The 24,426-nt window shown below is 35.9% G+C and overlaps 2 protein-coding genes across 3 annotated transcripts; both read right to left on the bottom strand.

Annotated features, from left to right (window-relative positions):
* Positions 1 to 1,264: 1,264 nt before the first annotated feature.
* Positions 1,265 to 8,829, bottom strand: LOC105036505 (uncharacterized). Its single transcript, XM_010912272.4, has 2 exons — positions 7,897 to 8,829; positions 1,265 to 1,671 (listed from the first exon to the last, which is right to left on the bottom strand). The coding sequence occupies exons 1-2, from the start codon at positions 8,689 to 8,691 to the stop codon at positions 1,540 to 1,542; spliced, it is 927 nt and encodes a 308-aa protein (XP_010910574.1). The 5' UTR covers positions 8,692 to 8,829; the 3' UTR covers positions 1,265 to 1,539.
* Positions 8,830 to 19,042: 10,213 nt separating this feature from the next.
* On the bottom strand, positions 19,043 to 23,374 carry LOC105036491 (probable protein phosphatase 2C 74). 2 transcript variants are annotated; one of them, XM_010912263.4, is made up of 5 exons: positions 22,675 to 23,374; positions 21,645 to 21,818; positions 21,004 to 21,174; positions 20,730 to 20,909; positions 19,043 to 19,756 (listed from the first exon to the last, which is right to left on the bottom strand). In XM_010912263.4, exons 1-5 carry the CDS (start codon positions 23,305 to 23,307, stop codon positions 19,694 to 19,696), a joined length of 1,221 nt encoding a protein of 406 aa, XP_010910565.2. In that variant the 5' UTR covers positions 23,308 to 23,374; the 3' UTR covers positions 19,043 to 19,693. The 2 variants fall into 2 exon arrangements, with proteins under 2 accessions (XP_010910565.2, XP_010910560.2); XM_010912258.3 differs by lacking the exon at positions 19,043 to 19,756 and adding an exon at positions 20,212 to 20,621.
* Between the last annotated feature and the right edge of the window lie 1,052 nt (positions 23,375 to 24,426).

Raw genomic sequence — 24,426 nt, 5'->3', positions numbered from 1 at the left:
TAACAGTCATATGCATTTAATCTTATTTTTATTTTCTGACTGTTAAACTCTATATTAAGGGTTTTGACCATTGAGCTCCTTATTAAAGATCTTAATGGACCAATAAAATCCATAATGGTCATAAACGATCATAACGGTCATATTGGTTAGCTATAAAATGGATCTTTTGGGACCTAATCTTATAGGCTATCTAAGAGCATTTTAATCTTCTTTCTCCAATAATTTTCTTTTTATTATAATATTTTTTTTCTTCAACTTCTTAGATGCTCAAAGAGCCTTCGTCAATCTCTTTCACAATCGTGCTCGCAGGTGAAAGATCTCAATCATACCTTAAGATAGTTTTTTGGGATATTCTTACATGAGGGTGGGAATATGCATTAGAATAATGTCTAACACACTTTCAAATTTAATTATTTTTTATTTTTAAATTTCTATAAGTTTTTTACAATATTCTTTTGGAATAAAGACTCTAGTTACTTTTCTTAAATCACATCTGGTTTTAAAAATTATTCCAACATACTATGATACACAATGATTGGGTTTTAAATCTGATTGGGCCATCCATGATGGACTAGTCCGATCATGATCATCTAAATTTAAATAATAAAAAAATTAATGTAAAAAGACTTCTAAGAGAGACATCTCAAAATTAACAAATACTCTATTTAGTCTTTTCATCTTATTCTAACAATCAAAGTACTTAAACGATGGATTTATTTACATACTTTCCATCGTAATCGCACATACAATCTGAAGTCTCTTTTAGCAATGAGAAACACATGATCCAACCTCACGGAAGAGTTTCAATTTTCGCAGATTTTCCAAGATAACTGTCAAAAAATCAAAATTTACATCAAGTTTATTTTAACAAATTCACAAAAGAGTTTCATGAATGTACCCACCATGACTTCCCATCGATCACATATCAAATGCACATAGCATTCCACCTGGGAATTCAGACAGCTTTTTATTCCAACAATCTGCTGTGAAAAGTGCCTTGACTCCATGCTAGAGTAACTAGAGTCCAATACCTCGATGCCCCATGGCAAGAACCAGCAGTCATAGACTGAAAATAACACCACCCATATCTTTTTCCCTGCCTCTGAAATGCAATCTCAATACCAGTATTGGTGTCTCTCAGCACTCCATAGCAAACAAGTTTCAGAATCAGAGAACCAGAAAACATCAATGGAACCCCAGTTCTCAGCTGGACATATCTAAACAACATTCCAAACGCACGCCATTATCACAAATAACTTACTCATGCACATGCATTGCCAATACCTTGGCAAGTAGGGAATTTTATTTATAAAGACATGGTTACATAATAATCATAACAGCATCGATGACTTTAATCTAGTAAACTGCAACAGGGGCCATTGCAGTCATATGGACAACAGCGAGGAACTGAAAAAGAAAAAAGTAATTAAAAAAAAAAATTAACCTCCTATGCCAATAATGTATCTGAAATAAGGCAAGTCTATATATTAAGTCTGCTTTCTGCTGCCACATCGCTTCCACGCATCCGGTCTTATCAACTCACTGAAAGCCCACCACAGGCCATGGGGTCACACCACCAGCTGCGAGTGAAGCTCTCATGATCGGAACACGCCTCACCACTGAGAATGCTTCATTGAGACGTGCAGCATGGATCTTGAACTGGGTTGCCTTCTGCAAAATTTAAATCTCATCAGACCATGGAGTTGATCATTTTCCATGAAACTATCTTATCAGCAGTTTTCTTACTCTAGCAAATGCTGACAGCATTCGTTGCTGACAAAAAAGGTGGTCTCAATAAAAGCAAGGATTTCTTTCTCTTTTTTTCTAGAAATAATTAAATAATTTTCAAAATAAAAAATAGACCCAATTGCGGCAGACATGTTTCTTGCCTCAATTTCCATATTTTTATTTTTAAAAATAAAAAGCAAGATAATAAAATATATGCCAGACAAGCTCTAAGTTATTCATAGACCAAAGCATTTAAAGACACCAATATGTGAAGCAGAATTATTCTAGGAAGTGGATAGACCAGACCCAAGTTTAATTTTCACAAATCTAACCGAGCACGCAGCAGTGTAAGTCAGTTTGAGTTAGTAGTTTCAAGTAAGTTTGCACAAGAGCCTTCTATGGCTCATGTAGAATAGTCAAACCGTCAAAGCATGAAACTGAAAGAGAAGCTTGACCAATTTCTGTTTAAAAGCGGCACAAAAACCAAAAATGTCACCGAACAGGATCTTGAAAGCTTGGAGTAAACTCAAAAGTGCAGGCCAACATAAAGAACACAAAAGCAGAGTCTTTGATACATAACTTGGAAAAATGTTTTGGTCTAAATGTTGTTTTCCATGTGGATCACCCAAACGTCCAGTCCAGCATAGCAGAATAAAAGTATTCATGCTAAGGATGAAGCAGTAAGAAGTAAAAAGCTTTTTCGGATTTTTTTTTTTCCTTTTGTAATTTGCTGATATCCACTCCCTGTCTTCAAGTTATATGATAAAATTGTCCTCCCCATCCCCCAAAATAAATAAAAAAGAAAAACAGAAAAACAAAAAAAGAAGAAAGCGGCCTAAATATACTAATTTCCTGGTGGACTAGGAGTCATGCTAAATTAAGATTCTTCAACACTATATTCAAAAACTTTATCAACCATATACCAGGTTTACTACCCCTCCCCCTTCTACGTCAACCTGCATCCTCCTCCATCAAAGGCTTTCTACCAGAAGATAAAGTCTTGACAAAAGTTCACTCAGCCTATAACCATGATTAGAGAACATACTCGATGACTGATCCTTCTATCAAAGCCAAATTGTTCCACAAAAATCTTCATTGTTTGTCAATGACTGAACCTTTTAACAAAGCCAAATGGTTCCACAAAGATTTTTACTTTTTTGTCTGATTTGTTATTTGTTCATTCACTATTCATCTCTCTCTCTCTCTCTCTCTCACACACACACACACACACACAAACTGACACATGCATACATGCACACACCTGCCTGTCCGCCTGCTGGCCTGCCCCTCAATTTGAGAACAGCCTCAATGACTGAACCTATTAACAAAGCCAAATTGTTCCTCAAAGATCTTCACTGTTTGTCTAAATTGTTTCCTTCATTCATTTTTTTTTTTTTTTTGGGTACAAGTGGGCGGTCACACCATTGTGGTGCGAGAGGTCTCCTTCATTCATTCATCATTCTTCAGTCACACACAAATACACAAGTTTGGGATTTACATGCAGTTGATTTTTTCCTATGGTGAAAATATAAATGTTGTCATAAAAAAACTCATAAACAAGAAATGAATCAATGGACATTTTTTTGACTTATTTACCCTCTTTCATCTTGTCCAACTTGCCCAAAATAACAGAACTCCTCTGACCTTATCCTGTCTCAACTCTCAATTCTTCTTCACGTCCTGACTAGTTTTTCCAGTAAAACAGGTAGCTAAACTCTTCCATGGTAAATCCCGTTTCTTTCTATTTCTACCTCTCTATGCATGCTTGTGTCCAAGTGAGGACCTAAAGAACCTCCGTCCTGACTCTATGGTATAATATCCTATCTAATATTTTTACAGAACAACTACATTTTTTTTTCACATGCATTGCTTACGTTTTTTTCTCTTTCCCTAAAATTTGGTGTGCACTGCACATGACTGAATACTGTATGTGTCCTTGCCAAGATTCCATGCAAGCACCCTCTTCTGTAACCTCATAGTGTCACCCATATGTTCAAGTCCAGGCTGTTATACGCTTAAAAAATTTGTTATATGTTTTCTAAGTTAATCAAATTGAAGTAATGTCAACCTGCACACTTAATGTAGGAAAACAAACTTTAGATTTGTAGCCTTGTGATAACATTAAAAACACTGATTGTTTAGAAGGCAGTTTTAATGTTTACCATGGTTAGACATAGATTACAAGAAGGAATATGATTGAAGAACATTAACAAACATAAGAACAGCAACAGTGGGCTTATTACACCATTGCAAGAGGAAACTAACCTTTCTTAATTTCATACTAACAATATGATTCTATCACTATTTCCAGCACTTTAGTTAAAATTATTTACTAAATCAGGAGAACATTCAAGGAATGAGGCAAAAGTTGGAAAACCAAATGGCAGACAAAGGCACAAAGCATACATTTGACCATACTTGTTATCATGTTCCAAAACCATCCAAGGAAGGAAAACAGTAATCAGGAACCTTTCTGTGAAAGAATGTGTAAGACTCCGGAAATAATATGGTCGCTAAAAAAAAATGAGATAAGTAGGAGCAGCAAAAGTAATGCATAGGTCTCCAAAAGGAAGATGCCTTCTACATACTTGTAGTCGGACTGCCGGACTGTTATCCACCAGAGAATTTTAAAAAAAATCTCATGGTATCAGTTTCGACATTCTTAAGCAACCTTGGAACATACCAAACCAAGCTTTAATATGACTCCTTCCATGAAAACATTTACAGACCAGAAAATGACAGACACCATAATTCACCGCCTGGTCTCTTTCTAAAGCAATCAGCAAGAGATCATTTTGTCATCCTTCACCAAAGATGACATCTCATCTGCAATTTTGAGTCCTCCTTGAAGTAGTGGATTAATTAACATAAAAAGCATTTCCTTTCTTACAAAATCTTCAACTTTTTTCTTTTTTTCTCTTTTTTTTCTTTTTTTTTTTTGTTGGATGGCGGGGGGACAGCGCAGGGTAGGCTGGTAGCATAATGGACTGCAAGAACCAATGGAGGTTCAAAATGCAAAGAGATGATGACAAAATTGAAGGCCACATATGCAGATGCAGTCCCCTAAATGCCTGCATTGCTTGTATGTGGTCAGACTGCATATAGGCTGAAAAGATGGCCCACTTACCATTGTGCAGCACCATATGCAGCTTCCTTAGTATAGTGCAGCTGTATATTCAGCTTGTTCAGAATTGTGAGGCTGTATAAGCAGCCTACTCTTATGTGGACTTGTGGATGGAGCCGGAACAAGTTGATGGTTAGGTTGGATGTGGGTTCTGGATGGACAGGATACAAGTACTATTAGTGTTAATATGTTAAATTATGTTATAACTATTGCTATTAGGTGTTAAGTAGTCAACAGTAAGCACTATTTGTTAGTGGTATTATTATTATTAATATCATTATTATCTACCCAAAAGATTACTACCATTATTATTATTTTATTTAATTAAGATGATTTTATTTTTAATATTTTAAATAATACTAACCACAAATGTGCCCGCATGTATAGAGTGCATATTCTAGCCACCTTTCAAAAATAACCAATAGATTTTGGAAAGAAATGGCATTAGAGACTAGCAAGGAATATACTAGAAAGAAACACTACTTTTGACATGACAAACAAAGTTTCACTCCTGTCCCTACTGCAAGCTCATCCCCAACATCAGAGCATCATTGCATTTTGTTTATAGGTGTATTGTTATGGACTATCTTTGACATTATTTGCCTTAATGGTATGACTCACAACCTCCCACTGATTTACTCTGGCTCAATAACAATTTAAAGAGACATCATGTTCTTAGAATATTACCCCTTAGTAAATCATTCAATCGACTTAGGTTGAAACACGAAGGTGGTGGCCTTTTGCCATATCCATGTGAACACCTAATAAGCTACATTGAACAATTTCAAAGACTTTATTTTTTTCAATAACAATTTTATGGACTTCCATCAATTCAAACATTAGACTTTAAGAACACATGATAATTAATGTAACCCATAATTCCCAAATTTAAGGCTGCAAGCAAACTAATTAAATTTCAAAAGAACTAACTTATACGATTTAAATTTTAACATGCAATATAAATGAAAAAAAGTGAGAGATATGAATCTATTTGATATGATTCACATAGAACTGTCAAACCCTAACAAGAAAATCTTTAAAAAGGTTTAATACTTATTCATTTCAAGAAATCGCGCCGGGGGGGGGGGGATCCATCAGGACTTGTGGGGGGATGAAGGATATTTCCCCTTGTTATATATCACATCATGGCAAAGATGAGGTGCACAAACATGCTAAAGAACAGGAATCATCTAGATTACCTGCAGATCCAAAACTTGCTTCTTGCAAGTTCCCTAGTTCAACTGATTTTTACAAATTAATTAAGTTTTAATTGCATGGTCCATTATATCTGACTGAACCTACATATAGTAAATAACTGAATATAAGATCAGTATAATCTGAATATCTCCTATGCCTGGACTATGAAGGAAGCCATACTCCGCTCTCATCTTAAGAGACTTTTTTTTCAAAGTAATGTAACTTGAGATCTGAAAAGATTTACAAAAAAAATGCTCAAAACTAAAAACTATTTTAGACCCGTGCTGATGGTTAAAATCTAACCATGTGTTTGGTTGGGGCCATGAGAGAGAAAATGGATGGGGTTAAAAGGATGGATAGCCTCCATCCATCATTTGGTTCAAAAAAATTTAAGAAGGATGGATGAAGAAGAGAGATTGTCCACCCATCCTTGCCCAACAATTTGCATCCTCCTAAATTGGGAGGATGCAAGGATGCATAGATGGAGTATGCGAGGGATGAATTTCTGTATTGACAAAATTACTTCTCATTAATTTTTTTTGACAAAACTATAACGCTTCTTTATTTTTTCATTCATTTTATTTATATATATTTTTATTTTTTCTATACCCTTAATCCTATACTATTAAATTTTATTACGATTAAATTTTATAACTAATTATTTTAAGTTTAGTATATAATTTCCATAATTATAATTAAATAACTAGAAATATCTTCTATTTTTCTACTTATATTTACTATTTTTAATGTACTATTTATATCAAAATAATTAACTATTTAAATTGAATTATAAATTAATCAGTTATTTATATAATTAATATATAAATAAATTAATTCATAACTAGTTTATAAAATCATTTATTTAATTTAAGTTAATTAAAATTAAATATTTATATAATTATAAATTATAAAGTTTATAAGCTTACACATGGCTTATTTTTTTTAAGTATAAGTAAGTGTTAATAGTAAATTGATAAGAATAATATTTTTATCAAAGGGTAGTTGAGTAAAAATGTCATATAAGTATCATTCATCCTCTCTTTCATTCCTCCTATACTAATTAGAGGAGAGAATCATTTCCATCTATCTTTCCATATTTCATCAAACATGAGGAGATGGATGGATCTTCCATCTTCCATCCATCCTTTCCCGCTTCATCGATCCTTCTTTTTCTACCTATCCTTCCTTCAATCCATCTTTTGTACCAAACAAAGAGTAAATTCCACAGCAGATACAAGATTACAATGGAAATTGAAAATCTTTTGAGATGAGTATCATATAAAGTGTTACACCCCTTTAGTCTGATGATTATAGTAAAGTGTTATCCCTTTACACCCCTAATTGTTAAATTCCACATCAGAACTGCTGCAGTTTCAGCAGGTGGACATGTGATGCATTAATTTCAAGTTTGTTAAATAAACAAAATTCTAAAAATTTATAATTACGAAATGTCCAACAACTCAGTAAACAAAATTCACGCCCAAATTCACAACAAACTCTAAGAAATAAAATTAAGAAAAAAAAATTCATGAGGACAAATTTCATCAATTTGCATAAAGAATGGACACTGATTAATATTTTTAAACAATTTCCAGGATGAGCAATAGGAATAGAATATTGTTAGCTCAAAGTTTCCAGTAATCTGAAGGTCATTAGAAAATCGTGTGCAAATTATAAGTGCTGTGGCTTAGCAATATATACACATTATTGTATAGCCTATGAGCACACATTTACCCAGAATCGACAAGCAAAAAATAAAAAAGAAGAATCATTTTTTGCGAGAGTCTACATTTTTCCTGTCTAAAGAGAAGTAATGATCAATGTGATATATAAAATAGCACACTCACCTTGTCATCGATGCTGACCTTGAGTGGAATGCTCCTGCTCTTATGCTTCATCTTATACAATCTCCTTCCCAGCATCACAAACCCCAAAAACACAGCAGCTATCGAGATGGACCAAACCGGCTTCACCCTAAAAACACAGAACCTTAGCAGCTCCAGTGGCAGCTTCCACCATACCATCGCTCTCTTCTCTCGTCCACTAACCGGGACGGTTTCTGAAGCAACTCTTTTGTCCACCATTTCCACCGATGCATCAGATTCCATTTTACGGGGCTCCTCCTTCCCCATCTCACCTCCTCCAATCTCCCCAATCCCTCCACCGCTCGCATCTTTCTTATCGGAATTCTGATGCCCATCCTCGATCCCTTCCAAACCCAATCCAAACCTGGAATCCCCCGTATGGCCAAGGTCCCCCTTTTCGCTATCAAGCTGCGACCTTTGGCCATCTGAGGACTCATCCGACCAAAACCCCCCGAAATCCCTGCGGGGTAATCCGATCCCGGCGAGTCCCAGCACCCCCTCGGGCCGGTCGAGGTACCGGCAGTCGGATTCGGGGTCGACCCAGCTAGGGTTATCGGAATCGGCATGGCCCCCCTCCTCCTCGCTGTCCCCTCCCGCCAAGGCGGCTCTTTTAGGGTACCGCGCGTCGGAGTCCAGGGCGAAGTAGTCGGACTTGATGGCCCCGCCGTCGTCGGAGTCGGCCTCCAACTCCCCCAAAGGCTTCAAATTTTCGGCGGCGGCGGCCACCTCGGAAGTCTGGAGGAGCTCCCACTCCTGGAAATCGACGGGCTCTTCCATCGCAATCGATAAGAAGAAGAAGAAGAAGAAGAAGTGCAGATCCTCCGAGTCCGGAGAGAGAGGGAGAGAGAAAAGAAGCAAATTTGGCGATGGAGAAGCCCTGCCTGGGAGTATAAAATAGAAGGCAAAAGAGGCGTTTCAAGGCTCTCAGTCCAAAGCGATGAAAAGAAATAACGGAGGATAGGAGTTTTATCTGCAATATAGCGCGAGATGGCTACGATTTGATACCAAGGGTCACTTAGGGTTCATTTTTTTTACGCATCAAAAAGGAAATCCTAGTGCTTTCGCTGAGGCAAAGGGAATCCTAGTGTGTCCATGTACGAGACTTCCATGCGTGGAAATACTTTCCAATGTTTGAAACCACTCCAACCATAAAAAGCAATGCGATCACCCCTCAAAATTAAAAAAATTATTAGATAGATCAAATTCAACGGAATGTTTGAAACCACTCCAACCATAAAAAGCAATGCGATCATCCCTCAAAATTAAAAAAAATTATTAGATAGACCAAATTCAACGGAGGATGAGAGGATGACTTCTTAGTGTTTTGATCTTGAAATTATTTAAATTTTGAGACATGAACTTCGTGCCATTTGAACGAATATCATCTACATTAAATAAAATTTATGGACAGAATATATTTTCATTAAAAAAGATTTTGCCACAATTATTGATTGAATCCAAGATGAAGCAAAGCATTTAGAGGCTCATTCATTCCTTCGTAACATCTGGAGTTTCTCCTATCATTGTCATTCCATCATGGCATCTATTCGACATGTATTTTGAAAGATGAATATTATGGCAGATTAGATTGTATCATATTGTCGAACACATTGGAGACTAGATCTGACGATAGGATGATGTCTACGTATGGATCCTATAGGATCTTTTGTATTGTGATCTTGTTGACTGTACTCACATTAAAATAATATGATTGTCTGCATATATAAAAATAAATTAATAAAAAAGATAGCGTATTATGATAAGTGACGGTTGGACTGGTCTATTGGATCTAGCTCATCAACTAATTTTCCATCAAAATTTTACTCGTGTGCCTAATAAACCATCTCTATAATTTCAGACAAAGACATTTAGTCCTTATTGACTCAAATTTTAACGTCTGCCTCATGTTTCAAAGTTTCTCTAAGTCCTCATTCACGGTGGTTGTACGTAGTTATATCCCAAGATGCATGTATCACAAATAAATATGCAAAAGTAGTGACAAGAACAGTATAACTATGCATAAGAATAATTACAAATTTGTGCAATACAAGTGTAAGCGTGTGCAAATCTCATATGAACGTGTGTAACACCGAAAACTAAATGCTGATGGTCAAAGAATCAGTTGTTATAATTCCATCAAAAAAAAAAAAAAAGATCAGATGTTAAATTTCTTAAATTAATATACACATTGGGTCGAGCATCCATGACACTCAGTTTACTTCTAGTAATTTGGTTGGTTAGGCATGGGTAAACTAGTAGTGTGGAAATTTATACAGATTTCATTGATATGAGTATGCAAAACTTATGGTTATTGTTTGGTTTGGTCTGAGGTGGTTTTGTATGATTGAGGAGTGGTTTGGCAGTATTAATTGGCACTGGGTCTAGTGGATTTGATGGTTGTTTGATATAGTTGGATGCCAGCTTAGTTGTGTTTTCAATTATTGGAGTCTTTTGCAAGTGAATCCTACGTGCATGGAGGTCTTTTCAGCGAGCCTGTGGTGCATTGCTTGCCGTTCTTTTCTTTTTAAAGAAGGGCATATTGAGTGTTCTGCTGCAAAATGTTTTATACCGTACTAAACTTCCAGAATTCTTAGTATGGGAGGGGAGCCTTAAAGTCCAACACATGCAAGGCGTTTTCTGGAGAGATGGTAGCATAGTTTTCTAATATCAGCTTCATTAAGTCCCAAAGGCTGTGGATTAACTTGAAAACCATATAATATGGGTGAGTTAATTTTAGGAGAGGGTGAAATAATTTTAACCGTGCAAAAATTTAGCTCCCTCTCAACTTTTTCATTTTTTCCATGACCATGTCTCAGTGCCCATGGAAATATCCACCAAAACAACAAATAAAATTATTCACTAATCAAGTGATTAGAGAGTGGATATTAATAATTAAATATATTTAAATGGGTGAATAGCTATCCAAAGGCAGTCTAAAGTAATATTTTTTTTTCTTCCATCCAGCAACCTTAGTCCACCAGGACACAGGTTTGTAACGATTCCAGCCACTGATTCCAGCCAGCGGTTTACGGTAATCCTGACCAGCTCTTCTGAATGCGTGGGAGAACGTTTCGGAGGGCGCTCTCGTCTTCATTTCTCCGCTCGTATCGCAATAAAACTCGCTGCCCAAAGAAAAGCACTCTCCAAGGCACATGACGGCTTCATTACATTTGCTTCGACCATGCTAATCGGCACATCAATCAAGTCTAAGGAAACCGAATCAATTTATAGGTTTTTTCTCCTATTTATTAATCACCATTATTGTTTAGATCTGGATCGAAGTAAAAGACCATAGATGTTCCATCTCACTGATGGAGAAATGGTGGGTCCATTTTAGCTAGGTCCAATTCAACGTGGCCATTACTCGATGTCATCAGGTCCATTTAGGTTCTAAAGATTTGTTCGAAAATAAGTAACTCTTATGCTAACTATTTAGTTGAAAAAAATTTCATTTTTATTTTAATTTAAAAAAAATAAAAATTTATAATTTTTTAAAATTCAATCTTTACTCCACTTCAGTATTTGAAGTCTATCTCGATTTTGATTCCGATTTCAGCTATGAATCAAATAAATTAGATGCTATGATTATTTTGATTTTTATTTTAATTAATTTTAATTTTAATTTTAATTCTAAATCAAACGTGCGTTGAACACACCTGACACATGAATTAACTAAAGGTTATTAAGTTGTGAGGGTTGGGAAGTCATGAGTTCACATGCACATGAATTGATGAACGAAGTTTTGAGTGATAAGGTGTCAATGTTGGAATTGACTTAAGATCTTTAACCTTCCAATAAAAGTTATTAGGTTTGTCAAGTAGGCCTCGGGACTCAAAATCTCAGTACCAATGCTTGCGTCACATTGGCCTAATTTTCTTTGGTTGGGTAGGGGTGGCCCGGGGCTGGCCATGTATCACCCACCCACACCCACAAAAGGAAGACTAAGATTGATGCTTGTTTATATATTTATTTTGTTCGATCGTATCAAGATACGTGATATTATTTATTTCGATTTCTAATATATAATATAAATTTTTATAATTTTATTTTTTAAAAAATATTTTATAAAAAAATAATTTATTCTAAATAAATTAATTTTTTTTAACTTACAATTGATGTGAGAGTAATAATGTCGCCCTCTTGTAGTAGGTTGATCTCGTCTGGAGACCGTTGGCTACATTTATAATATGAGTGAATGCATAATTTATCAGCATAGAAGCATAATTATTAAACTAATTTTGAGGTGTAAAAATATACAGCATCATCTTTGCATGTCAAGAAATTATAGAGAAGTAGTTGCACTGCTTTATTTTTTTTTTTTAGTATTTTATAGTACTTTCATCTAAAATTTTTTGTTTGTGTACAAAATTAAATTAATTTTTTTATGAAGTATTTAGAAAAACAGAAACCTTTTCATGTAAAAGAAAAAAGTAATGTACATTGAAAAAAAAAAAAAGGTACTTACATTGGAAAGCAAAACCACATGAAAATTTGTTGGGATCATTGTTATTATATAGATCTTCTTTCCTTGATTATTTTATACAATATTTTTATTTTTAATTAGAATTATAGAATTCAGTTGTTGAATGACTGAGTTTTAAGTGTGGCTTAATTACATCATTGGATTGGGATTTTATTAAGCAATGAGTGACTGCCAAAATGGAATAGGTTCAAATTTTATTATGTGCTCGAAGACCTCCTTTGATACAATGGGTCAAAACCAGAGCAAACCAAGTTTGTCACGCTTGCAGCCATAGATGGAGAAAGTGCTGGAATGAACAGTGTTCTCAATAGCTCAAACACTTTCTTCCTCCCTGTTCTACTTCTCATTCCAAATAAGAATGATCACACCATGCTTTACACTAAGCCGAAGTTAGAAGCTCAATCAAAGCTGAAGAAGAAGCAAGCAATTAAGCAAATCACATCACTCAAGCAACATGCTTACAATAGGTGATGATGCCTCACAAGAAAAGGAAGATGGGTGGTTATGCCTAACAAGGCCTTCCATGTAGCTAAATCCCATGCCAAGTACACTAGCTCTAGGTCAAACTATGAAACTAAGCACCCCTCACTGGCCCCTAGTTTCATATGTTAAATTTGAAATATGTTAAGCTTGTAGCATGGAAGTACCCAAAGTGCTTCCCCCTTGGCCCATATTTATTTCCAATGCTCTCCTCACAAGAGAAGACATTGAGGTGCCAAGGCTCCCTTGTTGACCAGTAATTTTGAATGTATTTTAAAAATGTTGGGTCTTGGGTGTTGCATCACACTTGATGGAACACTTGGGGAGAGCCTGGCCAACCTTCTCACTCGAGAGGTTCGCGCCGGTATTTTATTGAACGAAGACCGGCCATACCTGAGCCCTTCGTTTTGGAATTGCTGTCCGCAGGTGGGGCCCGCTGAAGGAGGAAAGTTTTTTCCTCGGGGAAGGAAGAAAGCAGCCATGGAGGACCAAGACGCAAGCAATGATGCAGATGATAATCAGAGATTAGGGCAATTAAATATTTGAGAAGGCATTTTCATCACCCCAAGAGCTTATCAAATAATAGTACATTATAATAACTGATAATGATGTTGTCACAAATGCTTAATATTAATATTTTTAAACATCCAAGCTATTATGTATGATTATATTTGAAGGATGCAAATTATGCCATCATCTCCTATTTCTATTTTTTGAGGTGATTTTGATGTTTGCGTACATGAGAATGATATTTTTGGTGGAACAAGCTTTGTTATTAGAAGTGCTGCTGATGCTTTAGTGATTGTAGATGATGGTAACATTTTTGGTACAGCTACTCTAATGGTAGAATGCGTGCTTCAAGAGAAAGATTGAATTATGTTATTCAGATACTGAAGGTGATTTATATTTGATTGAAGGGAGTTTTCATAATAGTTACTAGTTGGCTCTCAAAATCATAGTCCGATAAAACTAGTTTTCATCCTCTTCTATAGGATTGCTGGAAAATAATGTATTCATTTTGTTCTATTAAAGTTTTCATATCTATATGGAAGCTAATAGTACAGCTAACTAGATGGTATTTTATGTAACGATCATAACGGATCTATATTATGGGACTCTATTGCATATTTTTCTTGTCCATTCGTTAATATTTTATTACTGATTCTCAGAATGCATTTACACTCGTATGGTTTTATTTATCCATTTGACCAAAAAAAAAGTTGAAGATTAAGAATTTATCGGTTCCATAGTTGTTTGTTGCAAACATGAATATGATTATATGTCTACCGAAGATTTGGAGCTTGGGATGTATGAGCTATTTGGGCTCTAGTGGTGAAACCAAACCATGGTGGGTGTAGATAAATGTAGTAAACCCAACCGATGTATTGTTACATGGCGGTGATCTTTACAGAGTATCTCAAGCTGCATTCCACCCCACGATCCTTCCGGTATGTATTGTTACATGATAGTGATTTTCCAAAGTCATGCATTGATCATCTAATTATGCCCTTATAGTCTAATTTCAAATTTTTCTCTTTTGTAGTCATTCCCACGAAAACCTCGAAGTTGAGCATGCTCTAACTCAAGGAGGAAGAATCCACAGCCATAATTCCTATGATCAAAGAAGGCATTTTGGTGGCTAATGGTTGGTAGCAATTATGCAATCTTGGTGGAAGAGCAGGGTCTTGTATGATTGCAATGGAGGTGAATTATCATATGTAGCAACCCTCCATGCCAAGTGGAGAGCGGTGCACCAAGCATACCTAAATGGATGACTTTGGCCATTGAGTGCCTAAACACCAAATATTTTTTGAGATGAGCCTCAGCACCTAACATGCATATGATTTATGGACACACTCACAAGTGATTAGGAGTTATAGTGCTTATATATAACACACACACACACAACATGGCAATCTGCCCATGTCATATTACTCCTTCAACAAGTTATCTTATAGTACTCAATGTAAATTGATCTTTTCAATTACAAAATAGAATCTCCTAGATTTGAGTAATAAGGGTAATGTGATTTCTATGCAAAGACTAAATATGTATAATATGATTCCATTTACCTGATATGGTTTCATCAAACAAGTGGTGCTTGGCAAAATGATTCATGTTTATCATTTGATCAAGAACTTAACTTTAAAAAGAGAATAAGTTGACATGCTTCGTAATAATTTTCATTCTGGAATCTGGATTGGAGAGGAAATACACTTGAAATTGCATGTCGGATGGGTAGCTATACGTGGTATGGTTATCGAGTTGAAGTAGTTTCTAATCGAGTTCTCATCTGTAATACTACAATATTTTTAAAGATTATTTGTGATTTCTTGAATTTAGGATTGCAACATTACATCCTCTCTCATTTCTCCTATTCCAACCTATCTACCTCGAAAACAAAATGGTCTAATGGTATTTTGAAAATTAAGTACCAGGCTAAGTTCATCGCTCCATCAAAAATCTTAAATTAGTTCCATAGTGAAATCATCTTAATTTATAACACGACATTACAGTTGATGATCCCATTAAGAATTTGATGAATAAGCTCTGGATCAACCACACTCATATTTCAGCTATCAAGCTTTAGAAAAGTGGTGGCAGGTGGGGTGTCAATTAGCAGAGACTTCTACCAAAAAAAAAAAAAAAGGCAAGTCAGAGATGAGCTTCTAGAGGAAAACAAGGATCTTAACTACCCCAATCTTTCTAGAGGAAAACAAGGGTCTTAACTACCGCAATCTTAGGTAAGAATTAGCCTATGAATTGTGGCCTCTGTGAGAATGAGATCTTGGACTTGGTATACCCCATAATTTTGGAGAAGGAAGAATCTCATGGTCACTCTCAATTGACATGACAAGCCAAGACAAGACTGCACCAAATAGTAAATTGGGTTTCACTCAATCTGAAACCCAGTACAAACAAAACCTATCATAAGATTGACCCAAACCTATTCCAAGGAAGGGAAAAATTCTGATGGGATGCCATCAACGGTTTTAACCACCAGCTAAGGTGAAAATAAAATTGGATAAGATGCCCAGTTTTAATTATCAATTTCAAACACATGTGGCTTTTAGTTGGTTTATGTTTTGTTTTTATTGGCTATGTCCTTTTGTGAGGTGGAGTGGGAACATATCATTTTCTTGGTGGACCATACCCTCATATTGGAAGTTGGGGATTGGTATGAAGGCAATGAGAAAGACAAATTAATGCAGATGCTGATGGACTTGAGATACTGAGATTTGAGAAGAAAAGAAGGACCTTATCTCATTATATAGTTCAAACATATCTCACTTCTTATACTATGAAGACAAGTTTCAGGGATAATATCATAGGCTGGGGATTTGTATGGAAATAAAAAGAGGAGGATGAAAAATATTTGAAAAGAATTTTTGATGGACTGGATCAGCTGCTATTACCCTATGTAAGGGTCACAAATGTCGGAAAAAAAGATAGCACGGCAGGCACCTAGACACCTTGAAAAGAGAGACACAGATGGCATTGGTCACACCTAACTTGCAAAAGGTTATAGCTAACTCTTCAACTATTTTTTTTTTTTTTTTTAATTTCCCCTGGCAACTAACGTTAACAAGATTACTCAAGAAAACATTACAAGAAAAATGAGACAACATATAACTTCTAACGGCTTAAGTTACTTCTGATCTGGATGAAGACCATTGATTTAAATAAAAGAGTCTTATTAGAACTAAAAAAAAAAATCTATCTTGAATCGTGTAAGGACGAACGTCATTTGAGAAGTTAGAAAATGAAATTTAATCCGAACCATGCAAAGACAGATCATGCTATAATAAACAGAGGTTGTATATTTTGTTTTCAAATTACTTAATGATAGAAAAAGAAATTTAAACTCTAGTTTCGAAATTTTTTATTTCTCTTTTAATTTTTTTTTATGAGATTCGAGTTAAACGGCTTAAATTTTTTTTTTTTTTTCTGATCAGACTAAATCTAATTAGAACTGAAAACTCAATTTTCAGAAAGAATTGCACAGAATTCATAAAAGTGTTAGAAATAATTGAGATGATCAGAATGCACAGAATAAATTGATGAAAATAAAAAATTAAAATTATTGATATATTATATTTTATTTATATAAAAGTCAAGAGCAGGGGAGGCTAGGACAATGAAAAGTAGATTCCGGTGGACGTTTTTGGTTCAAAAAATCTTGCAAGGTGCCCCAAGTGTTTCCTGGTCAATTGTAAAAAAAAAGAAAAAGGAAAAAAAGAGACCATAGAGCTTCCTCTTGCTTAGAAAAAAAAAAAAAAAAAAACTTTTGGCTTGAACGGTTCTTATTTAATTTCATAATTCAAGAATAATACTGATTACTCCTGCAAGAAAAGAAAATTTTAGGTAACTCGATATTTTTCAACAATTCAAGGAGTCTATTTTATTGTAGTCCGCTGGCCTACCTAGAGATCTGGTCCAAATTTCGGCTTGCTGACATCTGGATTTAGAAAACCTAAGGTTTAGAACAAGTGGGTGGCAGACCACTCCCGCCCCAGTTGGTTGTTGGCTTCCGTTTGCTTGTAGAATAGAATAGTAAGCCAGTAACAGTATATCATGTCACAAATAGGGCTTCTACCATACTGCTTAAAATCAGTAGTGCCACTGTTTATTATCCATAATTTCCATTGCTAACATTTCATTAAGTTACTAAAAAGAACAATTACCATAAAAATAGCTATCTTGTAACACTTTGATGAAGCGATATTACATGGTCCCATAAGAGATGGATTTTTTTTTGTCTGCCAATCGTGAGAGTTGTTTGCTCCGAAGAAGCTCTAGGCTGTAATGAAGTTTTCTAACAGTTGCTGTACCTGTATACAATGCCTGCATGTCTTCATGGTTTAGCCTAAGATCAAGACACTGACGAGCAAAGTTAAGCCAAGTCTAGGGTGGCAAAGGGTGACTAATGGATTCGCTAAATAACAAGTGGGTTTTGAAGGAAAATTTTTTGTGCACCGCGGGCAGTGTAGAAAATCTGACATGCAGTGCACTGTCTTATTCGATTACTTCACATAGTCATCATTTTCCAACGCGTATTTAATGTCTGCAATTTTATTTTTTCGTTTAAAATTTTGAATGACGAAAATACTCTATTCTTTAAAAAAATTATAACATCCTACATTCAGAAAATCATAATTTTTATCCACAGGATATCATAATATAATGCAGGATGTCATAATATGCATAGGATGTCATAATTTTTTTCAAAAAATAGGAGCATTTTCGTCATTCAAAATTTTCAAACGAAAAAAATAAAGTTGGCATTAAATGCGTACTGGAAAGTGACAAGACAAAAATGCTCCTTTCATATTATGATATCTTGGACCATATTAAGACATCCTGCATGCAGAAAATCATAATTTGATGCAGGATACTATAATTTTTTAGATCATATTATGACATCCTGTGTATAAAAAGTTTTAATATGTCATAAAATATCATAATTTTTTTTAAATGACAAGAATATTTTTGTCATATAAAAGTTTTAGATAAAAAAATGAAACTATAGGTATTAAATGCACGTTGGAAAATGGTGACTATATGGACCAATCATATAAAGCGATACGCTCTATATCAGATTTTCTACATCATCCGTGGTGCACAAAGAATTTCTTGGGTTTTGAATTATAATTGGAGAGATAGTGGAGTATACTATGAAAAGATGAGAATGAGAGGATTAGAAGTTTAGGGCCTTCCCTCGCAGTTCATTGGGCCAAGCAAGTGGCATTGATTTGAGTTGATAGAGAGGAAGATGGACAAACCTATTGGAAAGAACAAATTTAAACATTAGCTAATCACTAGCTACCCACAGAGCCTAGTTCATTGGACGACTGGTTTCATTAAAGTTCATAATTGGTAGTTCATTCTTTTTTGATGAATTTAATTCATAGTTCATTGGAGCCTAGTTCATTAGATATTACAATCAGAATGGACTCGATCTGCCTTAGATATAATTAATGAGGGTTAATTGTAGAATGAACAACAAATTCAGTGAAGTAGCAGCCATGGTCATGAAAACCCAACTGCAAATCTTAGCACACCAATACGTAGTATTCAATTGTAGCAAAGAAGCCAAGCTTTACTCTCTCTATGGATGAGGTTAGATGGAATACATTCAAAATCAGAATTGCCAATGAGTTGGTCGCAACTTTTTAGTGGACCTTGGGATCCAAAAATTTATGCTGCACTTGAACGAAAGAGGAGATCAAATTAAATGAGGAATGCCGAGTCTGTTTGTCGGCATATATACCTCTGTTAAGTACTTGATCTAGGAGATGTCTCAAGTTCAATTCAACGAGATGGCACTCCAATCATTATCCTCAACATAGGTATCGCCTATGGCGATTGATGTATGATATGAAGTACTCTCCTTAGATAATCACTGCTATTCCATTGCAAGAATTATATTGCCTAAGTCTAAAATTGCAACAGTCCAAAACCACATCATCTAAGATTAGTTGAAAGATATTATTTAGATTCCTTAGCTTTATATAATTATCTAACTTCTATATCAGGTATATAGCTAATACGGTACTAAATACATAACTGCAGGGGTGCTTAAAAAAATCTGCAAATTCTTGATGTTGGGTGGGGCCACTCGCTACCACACAAGCCACAATTCTTTGAAACTCAGTTGTCAAACCTTCAGGTGGCAAGAGAGGGAACATGGTGAAGACTGAAGAGGAGAAGGAATATGGACAAAACCGGAAGCATCATGGAAGTTTCATTTCACATACCCCATTGCTGAAATGGTCAAGTAAGAGCTTCTAAAGAAAAGGACCATCAGTGTGAGGACTAAAATGTTTGACAGTAACCCACTAGTGGCAAGGTGCAGGTCCAGCACTGTTGACAAAATATCTGCAGCACAAAATTTGAATTGAAGACCATAACTCCAAGTAGAAACACATAATTCTCATTTTATGAAAAGCTGCTAAGAATTTAACTTGAAAACAGAACTAAGATGGGGCTTCAATTGCTATTGCTTGTAATCAGAAACTTGAAGCATGAAGTCTGATCCTGGCCAACATAGTGCGATATACACAAAGTTTCAAAATTTTCCAAGTTTGAAACTTCAATGCTTCTAATTCACATACAATTTTTCTGAAAAATGCTTCATAGCTTCTAGGAATATAATTTTGATGTTTTGATACTGAGATTAGTTTGTTTTGCTTCTACCACACTGCTAAGTTCTTCAGTCTTACTAGTACTATCTAAATGCAATTGTAGAGAAAAAGAGCTTCATATATGTGATGAAATAGGACATGCCAAACCATGCGAAGAAATAATAGCTTTCAACAAATTGTCATCCTCAATTCTTGAAACTTTTATATTTGTCATCTTTATTTCTTGAAACTTTGTGCCTATTATTTTCCACCTCTTTTACTTGTCAGTCAAGAGGTGAGACCAACATACATGACAAAGTAAAAAAAGAAAAGAAAAGAAATAATCTGAGTCTAATAAATGAAATTACTATGTACAAAATCTCCTTGCCAAGCTTTTAATTTGCACTCTTTCTTCTTTTTAAATCTTTTATATGGTCATTGCTTCAATCTGCTGTTACTAGAAGGTAACCTAGTTGCCTACACGAAACTTTGAAGGTCCACCACCATGACTGTTATATCATCCCTGCAGCCCCTACTAGAAGAGATGTCACAAGATCTTTGCAAGATTTTATGGAGTTTTTGTGTCTCACGACAACATCCACTGCCTCCTGATTAGTGACCTAAACCAGTCCAAACTCAACAAATTAGAGACATAAGTGCTATCAAGCATCACATAGTCAAAGAGCTAGAGAAAAAGATAGAAAACAAGAAATTTAGACTACACAAACCTTCTCCCACAGTCCATCAGAAGCTATTATCAGAAACTCACAATCCGAAGTAAGATGGAGCCTTTTAATCTCAGGTTCAGAAATTATCCATTCTTTCATGCTTATATCACCAATTGCTCGCGATATGGCCAGGGAGTCCTGGACTCTCCACACCCCATTGCGGCAACTCACATAGCCCCCCTGCATTGAGATTAGTCCATAAAAATAATTGAGATTACCACGCTAACAGGCCATGGCCATGGATGGCACAATCAAAGTTATGGAAGAAATTTACCGAGCTCTCAATCCGAACTCGTTCATCTTCTCTTCCAGGATGATGGTCCCTTGTTAAGACATTTGCAACACCCTTTCTACTCATGACTACTCTACAATCACCTGCATTTGCTACATGTAATTTCCCATCCTTCAATAGAACAGTAGCTACACATGCTCCACTACTCACACCCTGTTCATGCAAATATAATAGACCATCAATTTTGGTCAATAGCTAAAGAATGGGAACATGAGACTAAAGAAGCAAGTTTATTTTCTTGTCAAATTGACCAAGTCATCTATGAGGTCAGGCACAGAGAAAAGCATTGGATGACTTATTTTCTTGTCAATTTGACCAAGTCATCTATTAGGTTAGGCACATAAAAAGGCATTGGATGACCACTGAAAACTGAGCTTTTTAGCAAATACTTCATTTTACTTTCCCACTGCTTATATCTTACATAAGTAATGAGATAAAATGGTACCCATGAATTCTGAGATATCACCATCAATGGTTCCTAGTCCAATAGGACCAGATGAAAGAGAAGTATGGAAACACAGAGATAATGGTGGTTACTTGAAGCAATGAATAAAGTTGCTGAACTATACATAGCCAAACAGTTTACTCAATATAGGTTTAATTTTTTGCATGGTGCACCATACCTGACCAAGTAACTGGCTATCTGTGGTCCGATAGCCTGCTCTGATTGCAAGTTCTAATTGGTTTTCTGTCTCCTCTAGCTCAGGGAGAACTGCTAGAATATTCTTCCCTAGCTTCTCTGTGACAAAGTCCACAGCCTCACGGCCTCCATGTCCATCAAATACACCGAAAAATGCCTGGAAGAACAGAAATGAGTAAATCATGATGGCAAATCTCTTATGCTAAATTTGATTTAATAGTCTGCACAAAATAGATAAGAAGTAGGCCACAGTTAATGGACATTAGTGGATGTTGGTTCCAATGGTCGAGAGTTATTAAAAAGTAATGTCATAGGGCTTATTATGAACAATTGTCTTGCCATGAGGTGAGAGAGGATTGGTGCAACTTGCAGATTTGTTGCCAAACATGGTGGATTAATTGATGGTGAGCCCAATGAACTTGTGCATACAATCAATGTTTCTTTTTATATACTAACTTGTATTTTCATGATGAGTGTATATATCAAGATCGAATTTGATGCTTTGTTTAGATTCCAAGAAATGTATAATAAAATATTTTTTTGAAAAGCACATTATATGTGAAAAAAATTTAGCAGGAAAGAAAGATTCATCTTCCTTCACACGAATCTACCATTAGATGGCATAATGGTCACTTTGAGATCTATGCACACGAATGAATGGAGGGTTTGGACTGCTTTGAGAGCTGTGCAGGGTGTGATCTAGTGGTCATCATCATGAAAGAAGATCAATCATTCTTTTGGAAGAACTAGTAACTCAATTAATCTTGAAGTAATGATAAAAAGCACCTAGAACTTTTCTCAAGCCAAGGCTTCTTTATCAAGCTCAATAATCCAATGTGTCAGGAAGCTCCCAACAGAGAGATGGAGAGATAGATACACATAGAGAAATATATATAGAAATAGATAGATAGATCGATAGAAATATCTATATGTGTGTGTGTGTATATATATAGATAGATAGATAGATAGATAGATAGATAGATAGCGAGGGAGAGAAAGGTTACGGCCTCTACCTGTTTTGAATCTCCATTGATGTTGGTTATGACCCCATAGCCATCTTCCATCACAGACCTGCTTCCTTTCTTGCTTGCTAAGCAATACTCGGCACCTTCAACCTCGATCTCCTTCTTAACCAAGTCCTTCTCCTTACCCACCTCACCAAAACCCATACTCACGCAAGATTCTGGTATAACTATCCTTGCTGGCCTCTTTCTCACCTTGCGTGACATCTTAGTTTCATCCACAATGCTTCTTGACAAAGACTCCAATCCTCTCTTGCACTCCTCATTCATCAAACAAGCAACCTTAGCATCACTAGAAGGTGGAATCACTGGATGGTAGCTACCCAAATTTTCCACTCGAAAGCTTTCACCTCTGGACATCGATCCCTGCCTCCATAGTTCTGAATTCTCTCGCAGGTATCCTTCTGAAGCATACAAGGATGCCTCATGAAGCAACTTTGAAACCTCTCTCGGCTTCTTTGATTGAGGCAAAGCAGGTGGTTCAACGAACCTCTCCCATGAAAGAGGTCGAGGATGTAAAGGAGAACTGGAGTTCAGAGCCAAGGAGATGATCTTTCTAAGGACCTGGATGAAGTCCACAAGGGTGGAAATGAGAGGCCACAGGTGCTCAAACTCGTCAGCCATCCTTTCTCACTAAGCTTTTGTTATTCGGTATTCAGTCTTCAGGCACTTCGGATGGTGAAAGGGAGGGTATCTTTCTATCCCAAGACCAAACCTCTTAGCATGGATTTTATAGGCTACTGGGAAAGGTGGCTGAAAGAGACTTTGTCAAGATTGTACCACCAGTTTGACTGGTCAAGGATGTAAGAATTCTAGAAAGTACTTAAAACTTTTGGAAGGTAGAGGAATGGGAGGTTGGAAGCCTTCAATGCTAAGGAAGTGGTCGGCAATGTACGGGGGAACCGGTCCAGTAGCAAGGCCAGTTCTTAGTCTCTCATGTCCCAATCATCGTGGAGATATATATGCTAATTGCCCTTTGACCGTTTAACCCATCACGATAGCACCGACAACCACACAGTTATTCAAGGCTAATAAGATTTTATAGAATTTATCTTGGGTGTATCTGTCTAATTTACCACTAGAATGGGCCAGTCAGGAATTGTTCCAAAGATGAGAGCGGATTATATCATAAAAAATATATATTTGAATGAACCTTAAGAAGTCTAATTATCAACTAGATGTGGACCACTCCAACAGTCACTCGCCATATTATCATTTTGTATTTAATTAATTCAAGATCAAATGTAAAGTGCCTAATATCCACCATACATATGCTCCAAGATTTAGCTTGGTCTATTAGATCTGGTCCATATAATGATTTTTCTCTGGAGATGGAAAAAAAAAAAATATTCCAGCAAATACTGACCATGACAATGTTTTCTAGAATGGCATGAAATGAAGCTAAAACTAACACATCTATCTACTTAAATTTGATTAGGTAATTTGAAGACTGAGCTTCGTCCATGTAGCGTTTAAGTTGATATGGTATACTGGATCAACTACGTACTCGTAGACAAATTAAGTTTTTCTAGAAAGATTGGTAGAAGAATTACGAAATTGCTCTCAGTTTTTTGAACCACTAGAGACAAGCAGAACCACATATGGCCTCCATGACGCAGCTTGTCTTCCTGTTACTTGAGCAGGCGAGTCTCGCCTATCCTTTTTTATTTACTTGGGTCTTCATTGTTTCAAGTAGACCTTCCAAGTTAGCAACCGCGTCTGATGGAAACGTACTAATGGCAT

Source organism: Elaeis guineensis, chromosome 1 (assembly GCF_000442705.2).
Source record: "Elaeis guineensis isolate ETL-2024a chromosome 1, EG11, whole genome shotgun sequence".
NCBI classification, from domain to species: Eukaryota; Viridiplantae; Streptophyta; class Magnoliopsida; order Arecales; family Arecaceae; genus Elaeis; species Elaeis guineensis.
Note: the sequence above shows the minus strand (reverse complement) of the source record. Positions and strands in the feature narration are given on the sequence as shown.

Excerpts from the sequence above, each read along its gene's own strand:
- LOC105036491 (XM_010912258.3), bottom strand. The coding sequence starts at position 23,307 with ATGGCTGACGAGTTTGAGCACCTGTGGCCTCTCATTTCCACCCTTGTG. Across the intron at positions 21,175-21,644 it reads ATAGCCAGTTACTTGGTCAG|GGTGTGAGTAGTGGAGCATG; the intron begins GTATGGTGCACC and ends TTGCATGAACAG. Across the intron at positions 20,910-21,003 it reads GAGTTCGGATTGAGAGCTCG|GGGGGCTATGTGAGTTGCCG; the intron begins GTAAATTTCTTC and ends ATCTCAATGCAG.
- LOC105036505 (XM_010912272.4), bottom strand. The coding sequence starts at position 8,691 with ATGGAAGAGCCCGTCGATTTCCAGGAGTGGGAGCTCCTCCAGACTTCC. Across the intron at positions 1,672-7,896 it reads AGGTCAGCATCGATGACAAG|AAGGCAACCCAGTTCAAGAT; the intron begins GTGAGTGTGCTA and ends TAAATTTTGCAG.